The sequence below is a fragment of the Manis pentadactyla genome, chromosome 4 (genome assembly GCF_030020395.1).
Source record: "Manis pentadactyla isolate mManPen7 chromosome 4, mManPen7.hap1, whole genome shotgun sequence".
NCBI lineage: Eukaryota > Metazoa > Chordata > Mammalia > Pholidota > Manidae > Manis > Manis pentadactyla.
The window spans coordinates 128,497,221-128,510,937 of NC_080022.1; the positions used below are offsets into that span (position 1 = coordinate 128,497,221).

Here is a 13,717-nt window from a genome sequence, read left to right on the forward strand (position 1 = left end):
TCAATATTTGGCAAAATTCTTAGCTCAGTTTAAAAATAAAGACATTTCCAAACTGGAATCATTTGGAAAATTTACCTCTTACCTAACATTTCTGAGCAAGTTACCGAAGAATGGCCCACAGTGAAACAAGAGAAGAAAGCAACAAAGGAGAGAGCATGGGGCCCAGAAATCACTGGAACCACCCCAAGAAAGTGAATGTGTGCACTTTCCAGCAGTAATTGGAGCTTTGAGTTGGGTACCAGGGAGAAAAGTCTTGGGGGCAAAGGGAGACTTGACATCATCCTGGATTGGATGGTGAGTTTCAAAATCAATTGAGGCTATGCAAAAACAATAGAGGAAGCCAGAAAGAACAGGGGCAACAAGATTGTATTTTAAAAAAAGGAAATGAAATTCTAGTGTGGCAGTTAGACCTGCAATGAACAACATAGCCAGGTTCAGAGAATAGAAATGGAATTCACTAATTTTTCACCTTTTTGAATCAGTCAGTGGACAAAGCATGGGACACTTGATTTTGGTTACAGAACAGAATGTAGATATTCTCAGGCTTGGTGATTCAAAAGCAAAATTAATAATAAATAATGATAAAAGAAGTTGGGAGGTGGAAGGTAGGGGGAATTACTGCAGGAAAAGGCAGTAACTTCATCTTGAAAATTGAGGGCTCTCAGGGAGCCGCCTCTCAGGGATGGAGCAGGAAATGGAGGAAATTCAATTTCCTCCATCTGAAAACACTTGTCATAATGATACTGGGAAGACATGGGGATGAACATTGCAGAGCCTCCTCCAGGAGAAAGTCAACTGCCTGAATAAGAGACATCAAGAAATAGGGATATCAGCACAGTATACAGACAGCAGTCAACAGTTCACATGAGTAGAGGCCAGAAGATAATGTAAACTGGTCAGGGAAGTCTAGTGTTGAAAAAAGTAGGATGTGGTGGGGACTATGAAAAAATGCAGCAAAACAGTCTGCTTGAATGGAAAACTGCTCCTTAACTCCCGGGTCAGTCAGTGATATTTGGGATTCTTCTAATTATTTTAAGGCTGGCCAGAAATCACGTTTTTTACAAAATTCTCCTGCTGTGTTAAATTTGGAAATTAATTAAATCATTTTCAAACACTATATGTGGGCCAATGGAACACGTTAGGCCACTGGATAGCAAGCTCTGAGTGGCATTAATAATGTGCTGAAATAGACAAAAGGATAAAAGAGCAAGGATGCTGTTATTTTTCATTAGAAGCCCTTCTCTACTATCTGGTGTTTTACTTATGTGTGAGTACATGCTCAATGAAAAGGCCTTACTTCTTTTTCTTATTATGGTTCTTATTAACTGCACCATTAACATATATTCATTACAGAGAATAAGGAAACATAGATAAAAAGAATCCAAAATAGACCACCCAGATTTAACCATCACAATCCATACTTCCATGTATTTTAATTTTATATATATGTATATGACCAAATTGAAATCACCTTGTATAATCTGTTTTGAAATATGCGTTTTTTTACCTTATGCATCTTGAATATAAAATTATTTATTTAGAATTATCCTAAAATGCTAATAATAAGGCTTGGTGGGAAGTGCAACTGGAGAAGGCTGGCAATGGCCTCAGTGGCATATAGGGAAGAATTTCCTTGTCCTGGGCAGGCCTCCTTATTAGTGATCAGTCGCAGCCTATTTCTTCTGCTATTACTAACAGGGAGTGTCTGAACTCTTGAGATATTGAAAGACATGTGAATAAGCAAAGGATGGAAAAGAGCTTGTTAAAAGCAAGAATACATTTTTTTCAAAAACTATTTTGGCAGAAAACAAATGCCTCCCTAAGGTAGCCAAGTTTTTCTAAGATATCACAGGTTGAGTGGGCCCATCATATGAATGTTGGCTACTGAATAGGTATAAACATTTTGAAAACATTCCCTTTGCACCAAATGTTCTTTTAGTTAAAATAACTTGAGTAAAGAATCTGAAACTATAGTTCTTATAACACTTTTCTGGAAGAGACTGAAGAATATGGGAATTATCAAGGCTTTCCCTCTAAAAACCAGTCACAGGGATGTTACGGTGTTTTGTACTCGGTGTTCTTTGAAGACGGTCATTGCAACAGTGATTATCACCTGTTTTAAGCAAACATGCCCATAAACATCTGGATTTATAAAGCAAACACATTGAAAGATTAGTCACGTTGCCAAGGCATTTTTCTTTATAGAGATTGGTTGCAATTATCCTTGAATTAGTACCTTTAGCCATCAAATTTAACCTAACCATAAATAAAACCATGTCTTGTGAAGCAGGCATCATATCTACAATCTTACTTTTTGCAAGCTGTAAACCTCTTTTGATCATCACAAAAAATTTGCAGCAGGAATCTTTTTTGCTTAGAATGCATATGTGGAAGTGAAAGATTCAGGAAATGTTCTGGATTGAACTTGATCATGTAGTGACCGATTACCAAGCATGTACATGCGTGTGATAGCACATGTGGCTGGAGGAGGAGAAGAAGGAGCAAGAGGAGAGTGGAGGGAACATGGTGCTGGTCATGGTAACCACAGCAGTGGCGGGGGCCCCATGGATACTAGGGGCAGGATCCAGGCTCACACTCTGCCTGTGCGTCTCCTGTCATCCCAAGGGCAATCTTCTGACATGGGGCCATTAACTGTATCCATCTTACTTAAGGAAACTGAAGTTTGGGCATTTAAAGACCATTCTAAAGGTTGCACATCAGGAATGATTACAGCTTGGATCGGAACTAAAGTCTGCCCATGGATCTTTAGCTTCTATGCCATCCTACAGGATTCCTATTTCTACCTCTTACTTTGGTTGTACCCAGCAGGTCCACCTGTCCACACTGCTAAGCATAAGGCTGGGCCTATAGCTGGTCAGAACTGATAGGGGTATAAAAGGTAAAGGTGAAGGGAGGCCACTAAACATACATTTCAAAGGAGAAAAAGAACCTCCAGTTTTTGACCTTTTGTTCTTCACTATCAGATGTGCAAAAGTGTTAACTTCATTTGTAGGTAAAAAAGACAACTGTTGGCTCTGTGGATAACAGTGTTCGTCTAGTGTACATATCTATCTGTCATCTTTTCTTTCCTCCAAGGAAAAGGAGAACGGCTTTTAGGACCAAAGTACAAATCAATGGCTCAGAGGATTTGTCCTGTCTGGGCTACACAGTGTTTGAGAAATAAATTTTAGAAATTGCCTCTACTGAAAATTCTGATTTTGCATAACAATTTGGTTCTCCTAATTAAAAAAAAAAAATCAGGACATTGGTGCTGGGGAATGGTGGAGAGCGTGTGTATTAAAGGCTCCCCATTGGGGACTGGGGCCTCTGGCCTCACTTACAGCGATCTTGGCTTTGATGGCTGCCAGCTTCTCCTGGGCAGCAGTAAGGTCTGAGGTGGCTTTGCTCAATGCTTGGCGCTTGGGTTCCACATCACAGAACACCTCGTAGAACCTCACAATGTTTATGACCCAAGAGCAGAGGCCGGCAGCGGCGTATGACTTGGTGGCCACGAACTCGGGATTGAACTCGGGGTCCTGCAGATAGGGCCTGATGGCCTTGAGGCAGTTCTCGTGAATGTTCTCCTTGTCGAAGTTGATCAGTGAGTCCAGGAAAGCATCCACTTTGGCCATGGTGACCTTCGCGGCCTTCCAGCTCCGGTCCTTGGGCACCCTGCCCCCGGGGGCCATGAGGACCATGACCGCAGCGCTGACGTTGCTGACGATCAGGGGCGGGGAACCGAATGACTTCAGCTCTGTCAGGTTGGTCTGGGAAGAGGAAGGGAGGTTGTTAGAGGAAAATGAATGGCTTTCTTTGTCCTCGGCCACTAACAGGGTCAGACTCTGGGGTGATCAATCTGAGAAGGCTGCTCTGAAGCCGGCAGCAGCCTTCTGAATGTTAAATACCGTGACTGGTCAGAAGGAGCGCAAAGCTAGTCCCCAGGGGCTCCCAGCTCCCCTGAACGGTTAGCCGGGCCTCGGCTTTAGCTCTTCAGCACTTTAACTGGCTTGCAGCCCATTAGAGACACACAATTATTCCACATTCAGCTGAAAAATATAAGAATGCCTACATACTCTGAAGCATGCAGCATGTCATGAATAAAAGATAAAGTTATTACAAATTAATTTCCATTCTGGATTGAAGAGAATAGTGCTGTAACCTAATTTGTTTTTCTTTAATTAAACTGCTTTGTTCCATGAACTTGTCCTAACTACACTTGACTGTCCTGATAACAAAGTGGCATTTTCTGTTGAGAAATGATTCAGACAGAAAGCTAGACTTGTGCGGCCACTGCTGCTGCTAGATGGAGGTTTGTCCTTTGCTCCAGAAACGTGTGGCTGGAAGGGTTGACCAGGTAAGTCACTTAAATGTCCCAGGCCTCGGCGTTTTCATCTGTAAATTGGGAGCGAAGGGAGCCACCAATCTGTGAGTGAAATTGTGTCATAAACGCATATGAAGTTGATTTAAGGGTAGTTGTCACTGGCAGTGAGAAGCCTATGACCTCAAAAGTCCTGGCTTTCGGGGCTGATTTTGTGAGTGGGAGAAAATCTTGATTTCAAAGATTAGCTACCTGTGCTACATGAATGTGAGGTGCTCTTGGGCTTAGAGATCTACAGGCAAGGGGGATTATTTTGAGCAACTGATGGAGGCACCTAGGAAAACACTCCATGTACTTTTGAAACTTTCCCCATTTTGTCATGACACACTTGGTGGGGCAGGAAGGAAGAACAGTCCTGGCGGGTGGTAGGCTAGGAGACCCGTCGTAGTGGCCTCCTCTGGGTGAAAGTGGGCAGTGTGAGAAAATGCAATGGAAACAAAACCCCCACAATTTTAAGATAGTTTAAGTATGTTCCATGTGCTAAATCAAGAAAATATAAAAATGCGTAAAGATGAAATTGAGTTCTATAACCCGGATGCATCATTGTTAATATTTCAGTCCAATTCCATCCAGTCTTCTTTATATTCATATGCATCTACCTATTGATCTCAACCCTTTTGGTATTAGTGGCAAGAACTCTAGCTGAGCACAGAGGGGAATTTTTCGGGTTCATGAATCTGGGAGGATGGGCTTGGAGCTGTGGCAAGGAGGTGTGGCACTGTTTTGAATGCTTGCAGGACTTTCTGGACCTTCTCTTGTTTCTGTTTCTCCCTGAGCGGGTTTCTGTTTGACACACTGGTTTCTTCGTGTTACAAGGCCTATGATGTACCTCTCTGACGTCACCCTGCATCACTTTCTCCATCTTTCACTAAGCTGTAGCCACAGTCCTCCCTTTCCAGCGTACTGATTGCCAAGCTCATTCCCACCTCAGGACCTCTCCCTGGAACACCTCTTCCTAACCCTTTGCTTGGCTGATCGCTTCTCATCCATCAAGATCCCAATTCAGATGCCCCACACTCAGAAATACTGCAAACTTCCCCTTCCCAGTCACTTCCTTCCCAAACACCCTGACTGTCTTCAGAGAACTCAGGGCAATCGGAAATGATTGCCACCTTTTCCTGTTGAATTACTATCTTCCCCTCTTTTCTGAGGACAGGGACCCCATCTGTCTTGTAACTGCTGTAGCCCTGGTGCCTAGAAAAGAAGTGAACATGCAGTAAGTACTCAGCAACATGTGTGGTCAACGATCAAACCGCATGAGTAAGTTTGGCAGCTCCAGGTTCCCATCCATCATTTGCACCCAGAAAGGAAGGTGGCCTTTTCTCCACTGTAAGTCAAAATAGTTCTGGGAAATGATTTTAGTTAGATGGGGCTCCTGTAGTCAGTACCCATGGGGCAAGAGGATGTGGTTCATTGGCAGAATAGGGGCACAGAATTAAGAAAGATTTCTCAGCAGGCAGATGTGGTTTTGAGTGACAAGCACCAGGCATGTTCCCCTCCCTCCACACCACTCCTTCCTTAGGGGCTTGCTGTGGCGGGCTGGGCACTGACCGCTCTTCTCAGGTATCTGCCTGATGAATTTGTCCTTCTTCAAGTTTTCATGCAAATGCCTCCTTTTCAAGGAGCTCCACCCTGATCACCTTCAACACTGCACCCTCCAGCCTTCTGCCTCCTCCTCCCTGCTGTTCCAGCTCCAGCCCCAGAGCACTTCCTTACTCTGCTCTCTGCTATTCTTTTTATCCACAGAGTTCTGCTACTTTTTAATCGATTGTATAAATTACTTTTCATTATGCTTCCTGTCTCTCACTCTCACCTGTGTTAGAATATAACCTTCATAGAGGAAGGGATCTTTGTTCACGAATGCATTGCAATGCACCCAGAGCAGGGCCTGGCCCACAGAAAGCAGTCAACAGGTTGTTGTTGAGTGAATAACTGAATGAAAAGATGTGTGCACAGTCACTCATGGCAAATGGTGAACGAGAAAGGTGAAGTCCTTCTGCTCGTTTGTGGAAATCAGCAGCAAAGAGTCAACCTTTGATGATTTGGATACTGAGAAGTGCTTTGGAAAAAAAACCAGGGCAAATGGGATAGTGGACACTTGAGAAGTGCTGATACCATTTTGGCGGGAGAGGTGGGTCTGGAAAGCCCACTTTGAGAACCTGACATTTCAGTTGGGATGCAAATGACAGGAAAGAGACAGCACTAGAGAGGCCTGCAGGGGGATCAGTCCAGGCAGAAAGTCTGCAAGTGCAGAGGCCAGAAACAAAATGAGCATGGCCATGCTGTGTGGTGTGGGGCTCTGGAGAGTGGCGATGAGAGGAGAAGCAGTCAGGGCCTGACCATAGGGGTGGGATGGACCCAGAGCCACGGGCAGGGGTTGATCTCATTCTGACCTCAGTGGGAAGCCCTTGGAGGATTTTAGGCAGGGAGGGGAATGATCCAGTTTTGCTTCGGGGGCTTGCTGCCCTGTGGACTGGACCCACTGTGGCAGGGCAGGAGTGGACAGGAAGGACAGATCAGAGAGATGTGTGGTTCTCCAGGTGGGAGACTAAGGCTGAGTGGGCCACTGGAGGTGGTGAGCAGTGACTGGGTCTTTGGGGATGCTGCAGGCAGAACTTACTGTAAGATAAATTCTAGCTGGAATAAGCAGGCAAAGAGAGGCAACAAAGGGCCAGGTAATTTATTTAAATAACCCCGGGTGAGGTTCTGTGGCCTTCTTGTCAGAGGCCAGAGAAGTCACACCCGGTCAGGGAGGTGGGGCGCTTATAAGGGATTAGGAGGGGGAGGAGTGGGCAAGCTATCCTAAGGGGTGTTGAGAGGTATGATTGGCTAAAGGGGACATAATAGTCAACTAGAAACTTTTTTCCTTCCAAGAGGGAGGAGGCTGACATCCGGGTCTTAGTTGGCACATCAGGATGGAATTCAGGGAGAGCTGTCCCCTTTCCATATACGGCATGGACTTTGGGGTCTGGTCTGTTCTCCTCCTATGGCATCTCTCTGTTCTGTTTGCATGTCCTTGTTTTTCCTTTCTCCAGCCTAACATTCCAGCCTTTTGGTCATAATGGGTGACGACTCAATCTGGTTATTCTGGCTGACAAGGGGCATTGTGGGGGTTTGAGGCTGGTATTAGGCTGAAGGAGGGGGTTCAGTGGGAGGAGGTGCGTAATGGTGAAGTAACATCTGGTTGGTGGCGGCCCGGGTCATCTGGGTTAGCCGCTGTTGGAGGAACCTGAGGATACAAGGGATAACTAAGAGTAAACCACAAACTGTTATAAAGGGGCCCAGTAGGGGCATTAGCCAGGTCATTATAGGGAACCGGAATTCTGGATCGAGTTTACATCTCAATGACTAGTATTAGGATTTAGTATAGATAAGACTGCATTATTGAAACAATACTTTTCTCTAAAATCACCCTTATTTTTATTAGAAGTAGCCAAATTAAGAAAATAATTAACAGTTGGCTTGATTATTTACATAAGTGCAGCAAGAAGAGCAATTGATTACATAGGCTCTTTTAAATATGCTTTGCTGGAACTTTTTATAAGGAATTTCAGATTGGACTTTCAAAGGCTTCTTGAGGCCAGAAAGCCAAGCCAGACTTGCCATTAGGTTGTGCCTGCAGTACCTGTACATTTGGGTGAAATCCTCTCTTCTTGAGGTTCTCAAGACATTCCTGCCAGGAAGTGACCTTCCTTACTCACCTGGTAAGGCTGCTGGGAACTCTGTAAGCAAGGTACCAGGCCAGTTCTTCTAAGGGGCTTTGTTGGCTTTATGTCAACCTTAGTTCCTTAAAGCCGTCTGTTCATATCTGAGTTTACACACATGTCTCTCAGGTATGACATTCCAGTCAAAGCCTTGGTAGTATAACCAGTGATTTTAATTGGTCCTCTTACAAGGAAAGCAGATTCTTATTTAACTTATGCAAATAAACATACTGCCATGAAATATAAAAATAGTCACTGAGAGTTTTTAAATTCTGGAGGGATCAGGTAGAGAGAAAAATAAAATTTCAATTCTGCTTATAAAGGCAGTCATTTACTAAACTGTTGTCAGCTTAAGAGAAAAAGCTTAAAACACTTTATCAACAACATTTGAAACAAAATGCAGGAAATTCAGTATTTCTGTAACACAAAACATTCAGTAACAAAGTTTAGCATTATTCCTTTTGACAGTGCTTTCCAGGCAATTAAGCAGGTAATTATATATCAGATAAATAATCAAAATTAGCCAAATACTTTCTCCAATGAGTAAAAGGTTTTCTGACATGTTCTAGGGGCTCTCTGGAAAATATCAGAGTTAACTAGAGGCAAAAGCACTTTTTTGAATTTGATTTTGGGAAGTTGTTAAAAGTTTTAAGGCACTTGCTTAAATAGGATTATAGGCTGCTATGAAGCAATACTTATCCAATTAACTAGAATGACAACAAAGTACTTCAAAGGCAAATAAAGAACATTACATAGTTATTATCAAAGTCTTAAAAGATTTAGCAGATAACATTGACTTAAATGACCTTAGGTAAACTTAGGCAGCTGATAACAACAAGGACATGCCTGCTTCAGCTAAACTCAAATTAGCATTAAAGTTTAACATTTTTTACTAGATTCTCTGGAAGTTCCAGAATGCCTAATCTTCACAAGCACTTGTTTTTAAATAAAATATTTTTCATCTATACACCTAGACACACAAACGTACAAACTGAGATACGACGACTACAGTCAGCAACACTTTTCATATAAAAACATATACACAGATAGACAAACTGATACAAAGACTTGAGTCACTGATATCCAATTGCCGTCTTTCTTCTCAGCTTCTTGTCTGTGGCTTCTGGAACTAGAGGGTGGGAGGGGCGTGTTCTGGTGGGGGAAGAGGGCGGTGAAGGTGGAAGGAGAGGGGGAGGGGTGGTGCAGCCACCGGAAGAGGAGAGCAGGACAACAGCATGGTTGAGAATGCAGGACTTTAAGATGGAGGAGACATGTGGAGAGACAAAGGACTTAAAGATGGTGGTGGAGAGAGGGGGAGGGGATTGCGAGCTGAGGGAGGCAGGTGACTGAGGTTTTCTGGCGGATCTGAAAAGGAAGGACTGAGCAGAATAAGAGGCTGACAATCTTTAACTGGAGATCGGGCTAGGAGAACTTGAGTTATAGAACACTTAACATAAAGGTTTTGACGGGAGTGCAAAGTCCAAAAAGCCTGCACATATGGGATTTCATTCTACTTTCTGCTCTGGTGGCAATAATTAGTTAAGTCGGTGAGGAGGCTAAAATCAAAAGTTCCCTCAGGGGGCCAGCGAGATTGGTTGTCCAAGGGATACTGAGGCCCAGCTTCAGAGCAATGGAAGACTAACTTCCATTTGTGGACTTCCTGGGACAAACAGAGTAGCCAGATTAGAAATGAGATACCGCAGCAGGGTCTGAGCCTCTGATTTCATGGACTGGTTCCTCATCTCTGCACTCATTTCCCAAAAAACATCCCGCTGAAAGAAGTGCCCAGCGTCCCAAGCGCACCAAGTCAGGGGAGACGGCCTGGGAGCCTGGGTGAGGGATGTCTCCCCCACCGCAGGGCCAGGGGCGAGTATCCCGGATACTCACAACGGATGGGCTGAATGCCCAGACCTGGACATAGCTACGATTTCGGACAGACCAGGTGAAACGGAGTTAGGAAGGGAAGCAGACTGGGGGAAACTGAGGGACACACCAGAAAATAGTCTATGCAGCGGAGAGCAGGCTGAGGTCCCGGGTTGAGGAAGGAGGGGGCGGGGCTGCCGGTGGCTGGTCAGGGCCCCACACTCACACTCCTCCTAGGTTTCGGCACCATATGTAAGATAAATTCTAGCCGGAATAAGCAGGCAAAGAGAGGCAACAAAGGGCCAGGTAATTTATTTAAATAACCCCGGGTGACGTTCTGTGGCCTTCTTGTCAGAGGCTAGAGAAGTCACACCCGGTCAGGGAGGTGGGGCGCTTATAAGGGATTAGGAGGAGGAGGAGTGGGCAAGCTATCCTAAGGGGTGTTGAGAGGTATGATTGGCTAAAGGGGACATAATAGTCAACTAGAAACTTTTTTCCTTCCAAGAGGGAGGAGGCTGACATCCGGGTCTTAGTTGGCACATCAGGATGGAATTCAGGGAGAGCTGTCCCCTTTCCATATACGGCATGGACTTTGGGGTCTGGTCTGTTCTCCTCCTATGGCATCTCTCTGTTCTGTTTGCATGTCCTTGTTTTTCCTTTCTCCAGCCTAACACTTACTGATCATTTTAAAAAGAGGTATGAGAGAAACTCACTAGTTACTCTTCTTGAACAGGGTTTTGAAAGTCAGTATACCATCAAGTAAGTGAACTGCAATTTATGCCAAACATATTCAATTTCTGGAAACCTAGGTCATTTGTTTAATTTACATTATGGATGATACTTTGCTAGAAATTCTTCAATATAAATCTTTGTGAAAATCTTGGATTCTTTCTTTTGGATAATATTCCTAGAAGTCCATTTGCTGGGTCAAAGGGTGGGAACATGTTAGTGTTCTTTGTACATTTGATCATGTTATTTCCCAGAAACTCCAGTTCCAGTTCCAGTCATTGGTGTTTGAGAGAGTGAATAAACAATCCCACCCTTTTCAACATCTTGTAACATTATTAAAAAAATTTTTTTCCCCACTTTGGTAGGCTGAAAATGGTATCATAACATTGGTTTAGTTCATGTATGTGTACATATGTGCATATACATGTTTACTAGTGATGCTAAACATTCCATGTTTTTAAGCTACTTGACTTTTTTGTTGTATGAATTGCTTGATATTGACCTTTGCCCACATTTCCACTGGGGTGTTTGTCTTTTTCTTTTTGGTTACTGAATTAGTCAGCATCCCTGCAGGCATAAAGATGACACAACACACTGGTTAATTTGAGGAGAGCTAACTAAAGGAACTGTAAGAATGAGAATAAGTTAGCATAAGAGTAGCCATCTTAAGGGCCTAGAAGCAGTTTTCTGAAGTTGTGACTTAAAAGAAAAAAAAACTGGAACTGGGTAAGGCCTTGGAAAACAAGTTAATCATGAACACCGGGATGGGGGCAGCTGTAGCCTTCAGTCAGCTAACCTTGGTCAGTTAATCCTACATACCAAGCTTATCGTGCAGAACCTCCCTAACAATTGAAGAGTGGCCTTACCTTGCTCTCGCTTAACCCCAGGATGTATGTCTTGCAAAGATAATGTGCAGCTGTGGAAAATTACTAAGAGTTAAGTGTTTTGAAAATGCTATATAAACCCTTGGTTTTGAGTGCTCGAGGTCCTTGTTGAGACCCGCTGCGTCGGGCTGACACTTGGACCCCAGCTAGCTGGTCTCTAAATAAATTCCTCTTGCTTATTGCATCAAGAGACGCCTTTCGTGAGTGATTTGGGGCGGCGTCCTCCTCTGGGGAAATCCAACAGAACCATTTAGAAGAACATAGATTGAAGGACCCTAAGAGACAGTGTATTACCCAGGTCTAGTAATGATGGGCTTGGTGGAACTGGGTGGCTCCATGTCCACCCCTGGGCCTGAAGCAACACTGCGAAGTTGTGGCTAGCAGCACCTGGGGGGCAGAGACAATCCCATGGACAGGAAACCTGGCAGGAGCTTGTAACCTTCAGCTGAAGGCAGGTTGGGGCCAAAGGAATGAATATCTTGATCACACTCTCTTTCCCTTCCTGCAATCTCCTGCTGGTGCTCATCTTGGCCAAAGATGCCTGGAAGCTACAGGGCAAGGAAGGGCCTTGAATGTCATCCATGAAAGTCATTCTCCAAGGTCACGGAGAAAAATGGTGAGGAAGGGGAAAGAGAATGGGAGGGGAGACAAAGAGATCCAGCACAGTTTATAAGAGCTCCTGACATACTGAACTAAGGTATTAACTCTTTTCTTTTTTAAATTTACAAGTTTTGTTTATGACATTCTGTGATATATGGAAATTTAGGTTTTATGCAGCCAAATTTAATAATCCTTTTCCAGATGATGTCTTAATAGCATCCTTTGTTTCCATGCTTAGAAGGGTCTTTCACATGCATTAACATCATTATGGCCTTATGATAATTTTTGCTAGTTCTTTTATAGCTTTGTTTTCTTCCTTATTGTTAACTCTTTTACAAGATGACACTGTTTTGTCCTTTTATTAAAAGACTAAATATTTATTATGAAATATTTGGCAAAGATGAAAACAAGGATCATTCATGAATTTACTCCCCAGAGATAAACATTGGTTAGGTCCTGGTATAGTTCATTATATAGATTATATAACAGACTAACAGAGAGAGACAGAAAAGAAAGATAATGAATGAATATATATATGAACTAACATATATCTGGCTCATTCATATGTGTGTGTGTGTATATATATACATATATATACACACCAATCACTGTTTATACTATTTTTTTAACCTGATTTTCACTGAAAAGTATCTTAAACGTTTTCATGTCATTATTTTTGTAAAGCATGAATTTCAATAAAGTATGCCCTGTTTTCTCTCATTTAGGTAAGCATAATTTGGCTAACTCCTTATTGTTGGACATTTAGATTATTAACTATTTAATAGCTGGCTAAATGCTATGAACTTATAATGATGTTAGAAAAGAATAAACTAAAAATCAAACAGGAGTTAAATTTGACTTGTATTTAACTTTTAAATTATTAGTAGCAGCATCTTTACAGAATTGAATCTTCTTATACATGAATTTGGTATTTATATTTGTCTATTCGTGCCTGGTTTCATACCCCTCAATGAAGATATGTAGTTTTCGTTGCATGGTTCCAACAAATTAATTTATGCTTACTTGTTCCTTGTGTTTGACTGTTATTTTGAAATACATTTTTGATTTGGCTACTGCTGATATTAAAAAAGCTATTAAGTTTAAGGGACTATTTTATAGAGGGCACCCTTCCCTTTTATTTGTTGTTATATTTTTAGAACATCTATGAATAACCATACATTTGTCTGGTATTTTATAATATTTACATAGTTACTATTTTTCACTTATTATTGCACCGGCTAGAAATTCTAGATATTTTTTAGTAATAGTAGTGAAAAGGATCATTATTGTGCCTTTTCTGCAAATGGGAATGCCTGCAATGTTCTGCCATTAGATAGGATGTTTTACCCTTGGATTGGGATTGACTGCCATCTGTTAGCAAAATATCCAAGTACCTGTTTATTCCTACTTCACTGAGAGCTTTAATAAGGAATGACTGTTGAATTGTGTTAAGTGCCATTTTGACATCCCTCAAAATGACACCAGAGCTTTTCTTCTTTGATTTGTGGGTAGGTGTGGCTATATGAACAGTCTTCTCTACCGAAGACTTACCCGTTGGT

At 42.5% G+C, this 13,717-nt stretch overlaps 1 protein-coding gene across 1 annotated transcript in view; it reads right to left on the reverse strand.

Moving 5' to 3' along the window:
- Positions 1 to 13,717, reverse strand: part of LOC118931226 (dynein axonemal heavy chain 9-like) — a 349,376-nt gene that overhangs the window by 87,960 nt on the left and 247,699 nt on the right. The window contains 1 exon segment of the mRNA XM_057500855.1: positions 3,342 to 3,767. Within this exon segment, the coding sequence (XP_057356838.1) occupies positions 3,342 to 3,767 (426 nt within the window).